This window comes from Alosa alosa, chromosome 19 (assembly GCF_017589495.1).
Source record: "Alosa alosa isolate M-15738 ecotype Scorff River chromosome 19, AALO_Geno_1.1, whole genome shotgun sequence".
In the NCBI taxonomy this organism is placed as follows: Eukaryota; Metazoa; Chordata; class Actinopteri; order Clupeiformes; family Clupeidae; genus Alosa; species Alosa alosa.
Genome location: NC_063207.1, coordinates 29,715,065 through 29,733,371, shown reverse-complemented (window position 1 = coordinate 29,733,371; position 18,307 = coordinate 29,715,065). Strand labels below are relative to the sequence as shown.

General features: G+C 43.8%; 1 protein-coding gene across 1 annotated transcript in view; it reads left to right on the top strand.

The window, feature by feature from the left end:
* The window catches only part of LOC125284049 (formin), a 58,850-nt gene that overhangs the window by 20,680 nt on the left and 19,863 nt on the right, over positions 1-18,307 (top strand). Inside the window, exons 6-13 of the mRNA XM_048227753.1 lie at positions 2,694-2,781; positions 6,100-6,161; positions 6,380-6,468; positions 7,509-7,638; positions 8,121-8,267; positions 8,531-8,590; positions 8,702-8,822; positions 17,607-17,699. Coding sequence (XP_048083710.1) covers positions 2,694-2,781; positions 6,100-6,161; positions 6,380-6,468; positions 7,509-7,638; positions 8,121-8,267; positions 8,531-8,590; positions 8,702-8,822; positions 17,607-17,699 — 790 coding nt within the window. The remainder of the gene's footprint in view (positions 1-2,693; positions 2,782-6,099; positions 6,162-6,379; positions 6,469-7,508; positions 7,639-8,120; positions 8,268-8,530; positions 8,591-8,701; positions 8,823-17,606; positions 17,700-18,307) is intronic.

Sequence of the window (18,307 nt, the reverse complement as noted above, 5' to 3'; positions counted from 1 at the left end):
CAACCAGTTTTACCTGAGACTTTCTAATGAGGAGATACAGCACTCAAAAAATCCTCCATAGTAATGCATGTGGTTAGTTTGTAACGCCAATATGGCAGTTGTCTACACATATCACAACCCTTCCACGGCAAAACGTCGACATGTAAATACATTGAGCCAATCATGTGGTGTGTTGTGAATACATTGAGCCAATCATGTGGTGTGCTGTGAAGACATCGTGTCAATCATCTGTTGTGATCTCGCTGCTGGAGCAAGATTGGTGTCGTGAAGCCTTACGCACACGCATTTCTGCCGAAATAGATGCACGATAAGTGCCCAAAAAGGGTTGCAATATGGCCGCCGAGTGGAGGTACTTGCCTGATAAGGACGTTGAGAAATGGAGATCTATGTGAAAAATCACCGGAGTTCTTCTTTAAGTTTGAGCAGTAGTTGATTTTCAAAGTTAGTTGCACTCATCCTTGGGTCGCTTTGCAGTGAACAGTAATCCAGCACAACTGAAAAGCCCCTCACAAGCAGCTGAGGCAGGCAGGCCAATGTTGAGTTGCAGAGTTTTTTTTATATTTGGAAACGAGCAGAAGGTTCAGCAGATTAAAGGGCGTCGAACTGGGGGGGAAAGTGGGAAGGAGAGGGCCCTTGAAAAGTGGAATACAGGGGGCACAACATTTTCACCAGGCATTAGTAATAACTCCGGTAACCCACACATAAAAAATCCAAACAACTCCATAAGTAGTCATGTGTAATGAAGTGGGACACAGGGAAAAAGTATTGAACACGCTAAGAAAAAGCACTAAGGCAAGGAAAGGGAAGGAACGAGTAGTTAGAGAGTAGTTATCCTTTCTATTTGTGCAAATTAATATAAGCTTGGTTAGTAGCCTACATATTGATGGGCTATAAAAAGGTTTTTCATTACAAAGGTGTCACACAAGAAACATTTCATGATGGATAAAAGCAAAAAGCTCTCCCAAGACCTTTGCAACCTTATTGTTGCAAAACATATCAATGAAACTGGTTACAGATGCATTTCAAAACTTCAGAATCTTCCAGTAAGCAGCATGGGAGCCATTATCTGCAAGTGGACGAAACATCACTGCATCATCAACCGGCCTTGCACAGGATCTCCTCGCAATATTTCTGACCAGGGAGTCAGAAGGATAGTCAATTCCAAGAGCCAAGGACCACTCGGAGAAAGCTCCAGAAAGACTTGAAGGCAGCCAATTCAATTAAATTCAATTAAACAGTTCTGGAAGTAACTAAAGATCAGGATTCACAAGAGGGACCCCTGGAATCTGTTTAGAACAATGGGCCAAAATCACACCTGATACTGCAACTAATACGTTTTGTCATACAGGAAAATGTCTTGAAGCTGTCTTTACATACAGAGGCTTTTCCACAGAGTGTTGAAGAAAAATCTTAGTAGGCACCTTCAATACTTTTTTCCTGTGTCATTCCACTTTAATACACAAAACTCTAATGTTTGGATTTTTTATGTGTGTTAATATAATGTGTGGTGAAAATTTCGAATAGACTCACTGGAAGTTTAGGCTAATTACTGAAGAAAAAAAATTAAGCGTTCAATACTTATTTCCACCATATATTTATTTTACCTGAATATTTTAACTTCCAAATGAAATGTCAAAATGAATGTCAGACGAAATGTAAAGTTTGACTGACTGGATTTTGTAAACAAAACATAGTGAAAACTGTCTAAGGTCACTCTCACTCTCCCTTGCTAAAGAGCTAATGGTTTAGTCCGCCTGCACGATTCATATCTTTTATTTATTTAGTTGAGCATCGCTAGTAGTGGACCGCTAATTGTTTTGCTGCTGGTGCAATGTCTTTCTCCAAGAAAGCCAAGTCAAGTTACTAAAAACAAAGGCCAAAACAGGAAAAAGAGAGACATCAAAATGAGGGGAAACAACTGCTAATAAACTTCTTTCCAAAGAAAGGTGAGCACAAACGTCAAAACACGAAATCCCATGGTGTTTGCTTGAATATCGCCCGCAATCAATCTTGAATTTCCCCTTGAGGATCAATAAAGTATCTATCTATCTATCTATCTATCTATCATTGGTGCTAAAACGAACTGAGACAACCCACTGGAATAGCGGAAAATACACTTTCATAGGTTAGGCTAATCTGATGCATCTCGTGATCCAGCTCCATCTCCATCAATTTCAGAAAGACTGCATGGCGCCATCTTGATTCATTAGTTGTAGGCTATATGCTGATCATTATCACTAGGCTAGTGGTTTAGGGCGCGATTTTTTTTTCTCTCCCTTTCTGTTTTCATTAGTCTTAACTTTTTTTATTTACTCAAGTAATGGATGGGATTTTTGATGTAGCGAAGTACAATACTTCACTCAAAATGTAATCAAGTAAAATTTAAAATACCGATTTTATAAACTACTTACAAAATACAAAATACACAGAAAAACTACTCAATACAGTAACGTGAGTAAATGTATTTCGTTACTTTCCACCTCTGAAAGAGGGCCATGGTAGCCAATAGCCTCAGTGCTGTGTTTGGGGGCACATGGCAATCATACACATGGCACGGAACTGTGTGTGTGTCAGTAATATGGCTGGGCTACTACGGATCCTACAGTCACTAATATAGATAGTAGACAGTAATATAGATAGTAGACAGTGAGTTCAGCTGTTCCTGACAGAATTCTCCATTTTCTGTCCTCTAGATTGTCAAGTTGTTGGACGGGAAGAGGTCCCAGACAGTGGGGATTCTCATATCGAGTCTGCACTTGGAGATGAAGGACATCCAACAAGGTGAGAACCTTCTTTACCCAACCTCCCCTCTCTCTCTCTCTCTGCCAAGGCAAGCTAATGTTACTCTTCTCCCTGGCTCTGTCTATCTCTCACAGTACTCGTTCGTTTAATTAAGCAGCTATATTTTTCGCCTATATTCACTGGACTCACACACACGCCTGATAAGATGCAGATGTTGCTTGCCTATTTTTAGAGGGAAGGAAAGGGTTGGGGCAGTCAACGTTTTTATGTTATGAATTTGTCTTTGCCGCTATTCCCTCACTGCAGGAAGACAGGCAGCGGAAACAGCGTCAGCAGAGGCTTTTTTTCAGCCCTTTTCTGAGGCCCTGGCTCCACATTGGAATGTCATTAGCCATTCCGACATTTAGACATTTCCTAGTCTTGTTAGAATTCCTGTGCGCGCCGCCCGTCTAAGGTTTGAGACGACGGAGGGGGAAGATTTTCCCTCTGAATCGGCGGAGTGGAGCGGCGGTTTTCCGGGTCGTTGTGGTCGCCGTGGCAGCGACCGCTGTTGTGGTGAGCGCCGGGTTGTCTGGGCACGCGGTGCACTTGGCTCTCGTGGCGGTGGATCTGTTTATTGTTGCCGGGGATGGTCGCTGCAAAGCCTAATGGCAGCGACACCCTGCTAATGATCTGAGCGCGTATAAATCCACTTTCACAGTAAGCAGACACTGCACAGTCCCACATAAAACACATCCACACACACTCACACAGATACACCTAAATACACACACACACCTCCACACACAAATACATGGGTAGTCAAGTGACTTAAATCCCATTCTCTTCTTCTCTCTTTCTCTCTCTCTCTCCATTTCTCTCTATTTTGGTCTCGAACCAGAGAGCCCCCCCCCCCCCCCACGCACAGCACTCACCCCCACCCAACACACACACACACACACACATACATGCACGCACACACACACACACACACACACACACACACACACACACACACACACAATCAATAAAAAGGCCTGCTCCAAGCCCAGCGTGTGGTGACTTCCTTCAGCCTTAATGGAAGGTGGAGGTGAGGCGGAGTGTATAAATGTGACAATGCCATGCTGACGCTTAATGACCGTAACAAACACACATACCTCCACACCCACACACAAACACACACGAACACAAGCACACACACACACACACACACACACACACACACACACACACACACACACACACACACACATGCTCACACACACACACATATACACACTCTTACACACACACATACACACACTCAAATGTGCTCACACACACACACTCACCAACACACTCACACACACACTCACACACACACACACACACACGCACAGCACACACACACACACAAGCCCCCCTTCAGCCCTGTACCTGCTTAGCCTGCCCTTTGTTGGCAAATTAAAAGGACATGGGACATGTAATGTAATTACAGCCAGTGGGAACCAGAGCAGCACAGGGGGGCTCCAGTTACCCTCCACCCAGCTCTGAGAGGGGGTCTGGGGCCGGGGGCGAGGGGTGGGGTGGGGTTGGGTGGGGTGGGGCGGGGTAGGATGAGAGAGATATGAGGCGATCACAGGAGCCTGATGAGGAGACAGCCTGATGGGGGAGACCTCCAGGGCCATGGGGCGTGGAAGGGCGGCTCACACACCACACGCACCAACACCCACTAACACACCATACACACACACACACACACATCACGCACAGCACATGTACCAACACAGAAGCTCGCCACACACACCACACTACTCGCCACAAACACAACTCTATAACACACCAACGCATCACACACTAATACACCACACGCATCACTTGCATCAACATGCTAATTTACCACACACTGCAACACATTACACACACCACACATATTCATCAGCGTGACCAGTGAGAGATGAAGGCTGTGTGTGTGTGTGTGTGTGTGTGTGTGTGTGTGTGTGTGTGTGTGTGTGTGTGTGTGTGTGTGTGTGTGTGTTTGGGGGGTTAGACGCAGGGGAGAGGGGGCAGCCCAGGGGCTTTGATCTTCGGGTGTGGAGAAATATCCGGACCCCCTAAACTGCCCAAGCAATTCCAGTACTCCCACATCCGACACCAGCACCACCCCTCCCCACCAGCACCACCCATCCATCCATCTACCCCCCTGCCCACCACAGTGACTCAGTAAGCGGTTGAGAGCCTCGCAGTGGGTGGGTGTTCAAATCCACTGTAACCAAAGCTCCCCTCTGACAGCGCAGCAGAGTCCAGCTCTCCCATACCGTAATTGGAATGTTTGACTTTTTGGAAGTTTGTTGAGATGTGTGGCAGAATGTCGGAATGTCGGGATTGTGGCCGGGTCGGGTCTGGCTGCATACGTGGGCAGTGTGGAATTGGAAGGCCGGTAGCCGAGTTGTTCTGTGCGCCAAAGCCATGACTGCTGAGGAAACAGCGTAGGTGCGATGACACAACTCCGCTAACCCAGAGAATAGCTCAGATTCCTCTTCCATGTCTGTCTCTTTCTGTGAGGGTACACAGAGTGACAATATGTTGTCTCTGCCTACACTCAGCTTCTCTCTCTCTCTCTCTCTTTTGCTCTCTACATCTCTGTCTATTTGGGATGTGCGTGTGTCTTGGTTGTGCGTGTTTCTCTCTCTCTCACACACACACACACACATGCACACAGGCACATCGTATTTCTCTCTCTCTCTCTCTCTCTCTCTCTCTCTATGAGGCAGACATCATTACTGGGAGCTGTGGTGGTTCCCCCGCGCAGGTCTCGGAGGTTAAGCGGTTACAGGTTGTCTCCCGTGACCCATGGCAAAGAGGCTTAGTTCCCTGCATGTCTCCCCAAGAGGAGAGCCACCATGCCTGGGCCTGCCCTGACACCAGCCTGGCCTCTCTGGCACCTCTCTCTCCCATCCCCCACCTCCTTGTTTTAGCCACTGACCGCTAACACCACACACTAAACACATACCGGTATGAGCTTTTTCGTGAAGAAACAGAGGATTAGATATCTCTGTGTGTTTTTTGTCTTTTTGTTTGGTTTCACAGGGTGGGAGCAGAACTAGTAAACGTTTACAGTTAGGCTGCTATCCAGTATGTTCTATTAAGAGGCATTCCTCAATTGACAGCTTCTTTATAGTGTGTATGGCTGCGTTGAGAAAAAAAACTGTCAATGTTTAGTTTGAAACTGAAAGTACAGGAAATGGCATGACTGCATGTGTTTAACCTCCTGTGAGTTAGCAGAGGAAAAGGCTTTCCTTCCAAATGTGTGGATGCTTAATGAAGACAATATGCGTGCTGAAAATATTGTTCTCTTTTATGTGAGAATGTGTCTAATAAACTCATTTAACATTCCAGCTGTTTTGACTGTCGACAACTCGGTGGTGGACTTGGAGACCATCGAGGCTTTATATGAAAATGTGAGTGTTTGGATCTCCACGAGAAATACAAGATGTGTTATTGTTTCTTTCTCTATTTTATTCTGTGATGGCAGTCAATATTTTCTCTTTGGAATTCTCTCTGTTTGTTTTTGCGCGTTCTGGAATTGTAATTGGAACTGTTTATCCTGAAGCATCTATTAACCTCTTCACTGTCAGATTTCTCTCTCATTGTTTAATCAACTTCACCCTCATTGCAGAGAGCCACCAGTGACGAGCTGGAGAAGGTCAAGAAGCACTACGAGAGCTCCAAGGAGGATGAAGTCAAACTCTTAGACAAACCTGAACAGTGAGATACACTCCTACCCCTAACTGAAGCTCATCCCCACAAATAACTGCACTCTAATGCAAATATGCAGGAGAATGTACTACAGTAAAATGTTAAAAGAACTGAAACTGGGCATCAGGAACAACACTTTTACATTGCAGGACACTGTCTCCAAAACCGTACTACAGCATCACCCATCTCTGCTGCCAAATCACCTTGGATGTCATATAGTCTATAAACAGCTGTGCAAATCTGTTTCACGGGCCCTTCTATTCATTTATTCCCCCCATGAAAATAAATTTAACTTTACAATGCAGGTGCTGACATTTTGTAAGCTGTGTTAAACACATACTAGACAGCTCAAGGGTCCGCTCCCACACGCTTGTTTTCTAGCTGTTAACGCTGTGGGTATCAGCGGCATATTTCCCCCAGTACTGCCCGCCATGCACCCAGTCACTCAGGCACTGATTGACTGCATTCTCATAGATTCACCAAATGATTTACATGTGGCGGGGAGAAGGCCATGTCATTATGGGATGTCTATGTATGACTCACCCGAGTTTCAGTTCATAGCAGCTTCATGCCCCCCCAAACCCCCCCCCAAACACACACACACACACACACATACACACACACACACACTCCCCCTACCCACACATACCCCCGCACAGAGGAATCACTCTTCCGCTCTATCATGGTACCGTTTATGTGTTGATGTCACTGTCTGTTCGCCGTGGTGACGGCCTGTCTTTGATCTGGGCCATAATGTAGCCCAGATTTACAGCTTATTAATGCAGCAAGAACCTCTAGTCCCTCAACTTCCCATACTGGACACAATAGACAGGAGAGAGCAACAGCTTCCTCTAACTAATTATTGTGTTTAAAAATTGGGCATCTGTTTGAAGCAAGGGTTTATGATATACTAGGTAAGGAACGTAGGGCTGCTTTCCTGGATTTTTCAGGTTGAGTCAACTCTGAAGGTCACGCTTCAGTGAAAACAGACAAATGAAGATTGAACTTTTTTGGAGTTGTCGTCATTTTGTGCTTCTGCCCTTTCACAGGTTCCTCTATGAGCTCTCCCAGATCCCAGACTTTTCTGGAAGGGCACACTGCATCATATTCCAGTCAGTCTTCCTGGACGGGATCTCCTCCATCCATCGCAAAGTTGAGATTGTTTCCACTGTGTGCAAGGTGAAAAAATCCCCTCAGTAAACCGTGCAAGGACCTCAGACTAAAGAGTTATGGCAGCAGTTTCACCAGAAAGTGCTGGATTTGCAACCATCCATAATACAGACATTCATTTGAATGTCTTTGGCAGTAGGTAATCTTGCCATCCTCCTAAGTAAATAACACATGCAGAGAATTACTGAAACTTTAGAAAATGGTACCTCTGGGCACACCAGTCACCCATCCTGGTTTGTCATTAGGGTCTGATCAGTGTTTATCCAGTATCAGTGTGAGATGTGTGGTGCCCTCTGTTAAACTCAGAGAGTGGCCAATAGCCAGGTTTCTGGCAGTGATGTTTAATTTCCCTGTTAAATATCTGGTCCTGAGCCATGAGATTTCAGCCCTAGCTTAGACATGTTTTTCTTGTGTGTGTATGTGTGTGCCTGCCTGTGTGTGCCTGCCTGTGTGTGTGTGTGTGTGCTGTGTGTGTGTGCCGATGTGTGTAGGGTCTTCTAGAGCGTGACAGCTTAAAGGATGTAATGGGGTTGGTGTTGGCCTTTGGGAACTACATGAATGGAGGAAACAGGACAAGAGGGCAAGCTGATGGCTTTGGCCTGGAGATCTTACCTAAGCTGAAGGATGTGAAGAGCAGGGTACTGATCAAATCTATTCTATTCTTCTTATTTTTGTTCATTCCTGTTATGTTCACCAATGACATCATTCAGTCATAAAGTTTGTACCACCCCAGCTGATAAAATCATTCCTACAAATAAGTGATGTTGAATACTTTTGTTACTTGGACTCATTGCTTGACTGATTGGCTGATAAATGTTTTACTTTGTTATAGCAACCATGTTCTTGGGCAACAATATACCAACATAACCCTTATAATAAATGTAATCATTTCTCCTGCTAGGATAGTCGCATTAGCTTGGTGGATTATGTGGTGTCATACTATCTGCGTAATATGGATAAGGTAAGTTGTGATATTTCTTTACATTAATGACACATTTAATTACACATGGGTCAAATGCATAAAAGTCTCAAACAACCTCTTTGTGTTTTTTTTTCTCTGTTGGTATATCAGGATGCTGGTACAGATAAAAGTGTCTTCCCTTTACCTGAGCCTCAGGATGTCTTCTTAGCTGCGCAGGTCAAGTTTGAAGACCTCTTTAAGGATATCAGGAAGCTCAAGAGAGACCTCACAGGTACAGACACTTATGCTACTTTTTGTCGAAAGTCCTCATAAACGGTCTGTTTTTGCTCAAAGGATGTTTCATGATATGTGTGAAATATCTGTCCTTACCTGAACATAAGGGTAACCAGTATTCATGAAGCATTAAAAAATACATTCACAAATGGTTATAAACCATTCATAAAGTCACAAAACTATTGTAATTAGTATATTATACATATTCATGACTGCGTTCATAAATCATTATAATGTTACTATATAGGCCTTTACTGCTTGAAGTGTCACAATGCATTATAAAGCTTCTTTGATCTCTTGATAATGGCAATCATTACAAAAAAGCTTTATAATGCATTGAGACACTTTAAGCTGTAAAGGCTTATACAGTAAAATCAAAATACTTTATGAACATAGTCATGAGTATGAATAAATAGTTACATATGCTAATGTAAATGACTATGAGGCTTTATGAATGGTTTATAAGCATTTATGAACGTGTTTATAATGCTTTATAAACACTGGGTTCATAGAAAGTGTTACCCAAATGAGAAACCTCTGATACTAACCTCTGTTCTAATGCCCATTATATAACTCAATTTCATCCATCATCTACCCTGATAGACAGGTAAAAGCCAATGCACACTGGTTCCACATTTAATGGAAACTACTGGCTGCCTGCTTTTGTTATGGTCAAAGGACCAAAGACCGTAGTAAAACTTGTAGTAGATGAGAATTTCATAGAGAAAGGCGAACAGAGGTAGGTAGGGGTTTTATATTTAATGTGATGTGCGTCTGGCCCATAGGGTCGAGGCTTCCCCACGCAGCGCGCCTCCTCTGGGTCACCCAGGGGTGAAAGGCGATGCCCTCCAGCCCCCTCGTGTCTGTGATTATTTAAATCAACCAATAATCCAACATATGAAAGCAATTAGATATGCTCTCTCCTCTCCCCTCACTTTAGTAGATTGCTGTTAAAGCCTGATCCACAGTGACCTGAGGGGGAAAAAACAAAGGGGTCTACAAAGGAGTCTCGAGCCCCACCTCAAGCTGTCAGTCATTTATTAGGAAAAATGGAGGAGTTTAAGACAATAAATGTAACATAAGGGGCTTAGTATTTCCAAAAAAAAAACTCTTAAAGTCTCGCCTCAAAGTCCTCAGGGTATTGGCAGGGAATTGTAAGGGAGAATTCTCATTGCTCAGGAAGGTCCACCTATGCCTCTTTTTTTATTCGTACCTCCAGCCGGTAGGAATAAATATTTATGCTCCGCCATTATAACCCACATCCCCATAGAACACAACTGGTTTTAATTAGAAATATTTCCATTCTGGTCACATAAGTCAAAGTAACTCACGCTAACATGAGATTGCACTCTTTGTTAGTTCCTAGAATTTCTCATAAAAAATGGTGGTGATGTTTCTGATTTACGGATGTGAAATAAAACTACACAGAACTCTACTCAATATTAACCACTCTGTTTCTCAGTAAAGGATTTTAGCAGCACTGCATGTTCCATATCAAGGACTGTGTGGTGTTCCCCTGGGATCTGTACTCGGCCCTTTGCTTAATTGGTCTGTATTGAATGTGATAGGGGCTCAACTGTAGCAAGGGTGGTAGGTTGGGAGGAAGGGGCCACTGATTGCTTAGTTGAACTGGACAGGGACAGATCTGCCCCCAGACAGCCTGGCTGCCCTCTCCACCTCTCAATGAGACAGAAATATGATCTGTATTTGATCTGTCTTCCTGTTTTGTGGGGTAGTGTGCTCACAGCACACCTCACTTTCAGAAGTCAATGTGTTTATGGACTGAGACCATGGCTGATACAGAATGCTATTAGCCCACTGGTCAGATCACATTGTTAAGAGTACTTAAACGGTAATGCTGATCACCTAATGAAATCCCACGAAAGAGAACGTGTCAGTGTAGAAATAGCATGAATCTTCAAGTATATTTATTTTTAGCCTGCACTCCCACATAAGGAGCAAGTAGGAATGCCACAGATGAATTCTCACAGCTGCTGCTGATGAGCATCCCAGATGTGTTTTGCAGTCACGTTGGAGAGTGTCTCACTAATTTTAAATCCCACTCAAAACTCACTCAGTAAGTTTACCCTGTGCGTAATTATTTAGAGTAGTATTGCAGTATTGCACCCATGTCATCAGTACAAATGCCTTCTATCATGTATTTGTTCATGCTTTTCACTAGAACCAGGGAGGCCAGCTAGGCCTCAGTGAGGCTACCCAGTAATGCGTTGGGACAGCAAGGCAGGGGTGCTACTGAATGAAATAGTATCAAATAAAAATGAACAGTCAGAGGCCATTTGCTGCCCAGATGAGTTTAGTGTTTCACAGAAGACTCGAGTCTGGTGAGACATTCATCATCATGGCAAATCAGACAGTGTCTTCGCTTTAAATGGCCCTTTAATGTCAGCACCAAGTGAGGATTTTAGCTTGAGGGATGTTTTACGATAGAGGACTCAGGCCCAGGCATTGCACACTGCTTCAGGGGCGTGCTGCTGTATGCAGGGAGCATGGGAGAGGGGCAGCCAGGCCAAAGGATTAATCCCTTAGACTCAAATACTTCCATGAGATTAGCAATGTACAGGACAGATTGTTCAGTATTTGTTTCTATCAGGGTGGAGATTAACAACTGGTAACTGTGACTTACACTGTGTTGTATAGCTGCTTGTAAACATGTGGTTTTCGAAAGGAGTATGTTTGTAAGGGTATCTCAGGAGAGACAATTGAGCCTAAGATCTGACTGTATTTTTAAGAACAATAGGGTTGATTCAATGTTTGTCTGTTTTCACTAAGATAAATATTTATTATGACAAACCATTGATGGCATGTATGTGTCATCATGATGGATAAAGCCTTAACCTTTTAATTGTCCCATTCAGGGCTTTAACTGATTATACTTCAGGGACTGTGTAAATGTAGTTTTTATCACACAAGCAATTGCAGTCGGCTGCGCTATCTTGACACCATAACCAGTGCATCAAAAAGTGTGTGGTGTAGGCTAATCCCGGTTTTACACAACTTCACCACAAGGCTCTTCAGCTCTCCTCATAAAGCCAGAACATACCCTCTTCGGGGACATATTTCCCATGGCTGAAACAAGGCTGTCAGCACCAGTGCTGTGACTGGCGATGTCTTAATGTTTGCTGGGTTTTTAGGACACGATAGGAGAGGATTTATCAGCGCGAATGGGACTTACCTTTACTCAAGAGCTCCCCCGGGCTGGCTCGGACTTGGATAATAGCAGGGATTTATCCTGGAGCCCGTCGGGCCACGGAGGTTGTGTATAATTGTGGATTATCAGTAGAATTCCTGGGCTTTGCGCTGATGGAAGTGGGCCTCGCCGAGGTATAAATAACCCTGGGCTGCCAGGACGCAGACGACGCACAAGCTCGACCTGCCTCTGGCTGGAGACCTCGGGCTGGGAAAGATTTTCCAAAACATTAAGTTTAAGCACTCACATAGACGAGTGTGGAGTGTGTGTGTGTGTGTGTGTGTGTGTGTGTGTGTGTGTGTGTGTGTGTGTGTGTGTGTGTGTGTGTTGGTAGAGGCAACATGTTTTTATTTTCACATGCTTTTATCGCTGAGAAGCGCATAAAAGAGAAATGATTATCGTTTCTGTTTTACATTGGTACAGGAGCCTGGTTTATGCTTCTGCAGATTGAGTTTCAAAATATCTTTTCCTCATCTGAGCCCTCCATTACAATGTGCCATTGTCTCCACATTGTCAGATTTACTGGTGGGCCCTGTTGAAGTGGTCGCTCTCTGCGACATGGAGTGGGGGCCACAGATGACATCAAAGAGCCATGTTTGAGGCATGTTTGCCAACAACCCCTCTACCGCACCCAAAACAAAAATCACCCCCCCCCAACCCCAACCCCCCAACTCACACACACACACACACACACATGCCCCCTCCCCCATTATGTTCTCATGTGATGCAAGGCTTCGGGATGCCAGGCCGCCCGCCTCATGCCCAGTTGCCCATGGATGCATCTCCCTGAAGAGCCAGGGCAGACTTGCTGGAGTCTGGCTAACACTTCCCTGGCTCCTCCAAGACATCCCTGAATTCCTGCCCATCTCCTTATCTGGAAGTGCTCACGATAGAACATTTCAACGGTACCCCTCCCCCCTCCTTCTTGATTAATTGCACCTTAATGAAGATGTAGTTATTCAGAATGGTAAAGTATGGCTTAAGACCTTTTACAAGGGCTGGGATTTTTTTTTACAAAGTAATCAGGCAAGCATTTTTGGGGTCTATAATAACATTCCCACAGTTAACTCCTCTCTTTGCCTTGATGTAGTGAAATGGTCAGAGAGTTGTTTTGTTGCTGTGGTCATTTTTTTCCTTCTCACTCCTCACTGAGTAATTGCATGTGTGTAAGGCTTTGTCATTAAAGCCCTGTCTCCAATTCACGTTGACCTCACTGAAACTGAGCCGAAACAACTCAGGGGCGTTAAACACAATAACACACACACACACACATACACAAAAAGTGTTGTATAAGACTATTCACTTTGTGATTTACATTGATATACAAGTCTGCTCCCCTCCACACTTAGTCAACACAACACCCAACAGTGACAACGCTTCTGCTTTTGCCCATGTGAATTTAATCAGGCGTAGCCCAGGCTACCGGCTCTTGTTGTGTCTTGGATTATGGGCTGTCTCCTCTGTGCCACAGTACATAGGTCCCCCCATGAACTTGAGAAAAGGCAGGGACAAAGAACAAAGAAGGATGAGGAATAGACTACCACAGCAGCAAAATGCCAATATCAGCCAAGCAAATTAGCTTATGTCCCAGTGACTCAACATCCGTCATATAGGTGTAATACATGTGCCATTATTGTACCTATATGACGTGATGTTGAGTCACATATATATATATGTGACTCAACACATATATATATATAAATGTATATGTGTATGGAACACAACAATGTTTTGCAAATTAGCTTATGTCCCGTCTACCCCAGAGTGAGATGAGAGTATACATACCTTTGTCTTCTCTGTGCGTTCAATGACCCACGGGACGTGGGTTACACCAGTTAGAAATGACTTAGAAATGGCACAACAATTTTCAAAGCAGATACATAATCAGAACTATATTTTCATGTTGGCAAAGCACCCCTACAGTACCTTGGCACAGTGAATACAGAGATGGGAAGATATATAGGGAGATTTTTGCTTTGTCACTAACCGCTTTAACTAAACACTCGTTGGATCTTATATCCTTACTAAGCACTTCAAGGTCTTCATTGGGAATCAGTGCTCTGATTACTAGATGTCTTGTGCGATGAATGAAATGGATCAGGACTTGATGTGGACCCAATAGGTGCTGGAATTAGACATCTGTCTAGGCAAGTGGCTTCGCTCTTGGAGTTTTGTTTCTGAGGCGGTAACCGCCCCTTCAGGCAGTGTGCCCACTGGTAAGCCGATACAGGTTTGTGGGCAGACAGGACCCGATTACTACTAGTCGCTCAATTTGAAAGCAGCATGACATTATTCAGTGCAATGTAATTATGCACTTAGCAGTAGAGTTGCTTGCTTTAGAGATGGAGAAGGTGCTTGGGGGATATTGGACCCTGGGGAAGTGGCTGTGATGTTCAACCAGGACACCATATGCAATATGGAGGAATCAAGCACCCTTGTTCACTGTTTTATTCTCATTCAAACACAGAACAACAATATTCGTGTAACATGAAATGGCCCAATGTTGCCTTAATTTGTAATAATAGATTGAGAAATTTCTCCATGCTCAAAAATGTATTTCTCTCAAACTCTTCTCTGTTTAAACTAATATCTGTAACCAATTGGTTCCAATAAATTGTGTGTGTCTTATTCATAACTGATTTCCTTACACAAACTTCACTCACAAAATGAAGTTATTTCATTCGCTTTGGACAAAGAAACATAACATGTTGTGTTTATAATTTGGTTCAGTATTTATTGCATATAGACTTTCCACTGGGCCCAAACACATCAGCACAGTAAAACTAACCCCACCTTATACAGTATGACACCACACACAAGTCTGCATCTTTATGATTTACTAATTAGACAACTCATCTGCGTAACGATATGTAAAATCATGCAAAGTTTCATGGGTTGTATACACCCCTTTTCAGTGAACTGCTACCCCTCGCCTCAGAACGATCCCTCTGTGCTTGTCATTGTTGCCGCTCTGTGGTTTGTACTGCATCGTTGAGAGACAATGCTTTTCAATCAGTGTGGGGCTGACTTTGTTTTGGCACAACTGCTGTTGTCTGCCGAGCTTTCTGTCTCTTGGTCCGCACTGTCTGGACCGCATTTAGCAATTAGTCTCCTGGAAATTCAAGAGTTTGGTGGTACTCAGGGGGGGAACCCGGTCATAAGTGGGTGTCTCGAAAAAGCAGGCAATACAAGCATTAGTCATTGCTGTGTCTCCAACTCCAGGGTATGTTTTGACCAGGGCTGCCGCAGACAGATATATTTACATATGTCTAAACCCTGTGTATTGCTGTCATACAGCACCTGTCGCTCAGTCCTAATTAAAGAGTTTATCCTTCACATTTGCTGACTAAAATCATTTGTAAACATTGCCATCCACAGCAACTCTTTATACCACATCAAGCGTGCAAGAGGGAGAACTCAAACCACGGATGGTTGCCCTGATCATGTCAGATCATTGTAAATAATTGTGTGTTAGAGTGGCAAATATCCTCCCAGTGTTTGAGGTTATGAATAGCATGTGAATCCAGAGTGCTTGTTGGCCATCTAGATATCTATAGATCTTTCAATTTCCCACACTTATGCTGATAGGCAGTTGATCTGAATTTTTTTTTTTGTTGAACACAACATTTTCTATTTGTGTCATCCAGTTTTGGTTTTCTTTGTGTTTCTTTCATTATTTTGTTTGAATGTTTTATTGCATCACACAGATTAGGTAACAGGACCCTCTGGTCAGGACTCTGGACCCTGGTCTGGGTGCTTGTCAAAGAGGATTGTCAGAAGTACTGTGGCTTGGTTTAGGAACGTTATTTAACAGGTCACTTATTTCAGTGCCACTGATGTCAGAGGAATTCTCTGGGACTAATCTGGTTTGACAACAGTCACTCACCATACCGTAGGGTTAACGGTTGTAAATGGAACATTAATACTGCCCAACCCCCAAACACACACACACACACACACACACACACACACACACACACACACACACATCCAAAGGAATACGTTTCTCCTCTCCTTCTTTCCTTTCCTCCTATTTGGCCAGATACATTTTTACTGGAATATCCTTTAACCTCAAGCTTCCCAGTGAGAAATCAGACAGCCAGTGTGACTTAATGATCCCCTCCAATCAGCCAGTGGTCCCATTAAAAGAGATGTGATTATGACTTGATGGAGAAATTTACTGTGGGCCAGTAATGATTAACAGGTGACTGGAAAAAATGTACGGAGGTTATTCACACTATTCTGTATACATCAGCACAGGAGTCACACAGACTTGGCCAAAGTGGAAGGTTTTTTTTTCTCTTTCTTCTTCCTCCACTCATTTTGGTTTGTTTTGTGAGCTAGATTGTTTGGCAGGGCTACAAAGCCGCCTCAAGAAAACAAACACAATAAACAACAGCTCCAGAGAGGCTTGAAGGGTCAAGCCCACCTCCACCATATGGTGGCCGGATACCCAGGTTTACTGTGAGGGCCAAGCATCATGCGTTAGGCATACCAGGGAGCCAAACACACACACACACACACACACACACACACACACACACACACACACACACACACACACACACACACACACACGCACACTCTTTAAAGTAGTAACACATAGTTTCTCAAGAAAATGTAAGTGAGAAAGGGACTTTAAATACTCCTGGTAATGCTAATGTATACTAATTGGGTTCTATTAATATGAAAAAATATTAGATTCAAAGTCAAAGACTGGGCAGCCAAACTCCAAGAGCTGATGTGCTTTCCCACAAGTGTGTGCTGTCACCAGAGCAGCATGAGTCATCTCTATTGGTTAGAGCAGGTAGATTCTCTATTACTCTATGGACTTTTCCCGTTACCGAGGTCTGTATGTAATTTGTTTTAAAGAGCGCTTTGCTTTTGCTTTTTTCAAAGGTTTTTGCCACCACAGATTCCGGTAAAAAAAAAAAAACCTTTTCCCCGGCAAAACTTTGTTCTGATAATGAAAAGCGTTTCTCCTGTTACATTTTGAATTCGACCCAAGCTCATTTAAAGCATCTGCCAGCTTTCTTTCAGAGGCTTTAATAGACATCTGTTTTGGGATGTTTTTGGAGAGATTCACACACTTCTCTTTCCTTATGCGCTTTCCTCCCCACACGTACACCCCCACATCCATCTCTTTTGGAGTCAATTATGAACGTGTTGCTGTTGGGTGGGAAGCTTATGTGTGCAGTGCACTCATATGCCCTTGGTTAATGCATAGCGTTGGCATTTGGTTGTGACTCCATCAGTGTGATGAGGCCAGCAGTGTAAAAGCAAACAGTCCACACAGCATACCGAGCACAACACGTATCCTTCTCTCTGTCACTCTCCTGTTCACCCCCCTCTCTTTCTTTCCCTCTCTCTCTCCCATCTTCTTCTGCTTTCTCCTCTCTCACAGTCACTCATGTACTTTCTCCTTCTTATGCCCCTGGCTTAATTCTTACTCACTGACTCTCTCTCTCTCTCTCTCTCTCTCTCTGTCTCTCCCTTTATCTCTCTCATTATATTTTCCTTTTTTCTTGAGTTCTCCATGTTTACGTGGCACCTATTCCTCTGTTCTTTTCCCAGCATGTGAGAAGAACGTCCAGAAGGTGTGTGCCAATTCACTCGAAGAGCACCTCCAGCCGTTCAAGGACAAAATGGAGGCCTTCCTCGTCACTGGTGAGTCTGCAAACACAAAGAGGAGGTCTGGATCCTCAGCTCCTGGCTACTGCCAAGGCTGGTGTGTGTGTGTGTGTGTGTGTGTGTGTGTGTGTCGGGGCTAGGGGAGGGTGACATGGTTTGCTTTGGCCTCAGTGGAGTCCAAGAAGGCCTTGGGGTGGATGAATGGGGGTGGAAAAGTGCAGTGTGTCACCTAAAACCTTGCAATAGGCCCAGCTTGGGGCTGTTTGATCCCCAGCAAGAGGGGCCACGGGGGTGGGGTGAGGGGGTTGGAAGTAAGGGGGGTATGCTTGGCAAGCCCTCACGACCATACTTGATACTCCTTCCATTCTCATCTGCACTTGACCCAACTAGGGATGTGTGATAGATACACAACGGAACTCACAGTTCCATTCAGTTCACAATACCACATTTATGGTTCAATTACTTTACTAAATTTGAAGAAAGCAGTCATTAGAATGTAAATATTGTTATGTATTACTATAATAATCTTAAACTGTCTTTTTGTATGAACTACATTTGATGACAGCATGACCCCAGGAGAAATTCTTTGAAAGCTAGATAAAAATAAATAGTTTTAGAATATAAAATTGAATGGCTCTGTCGGT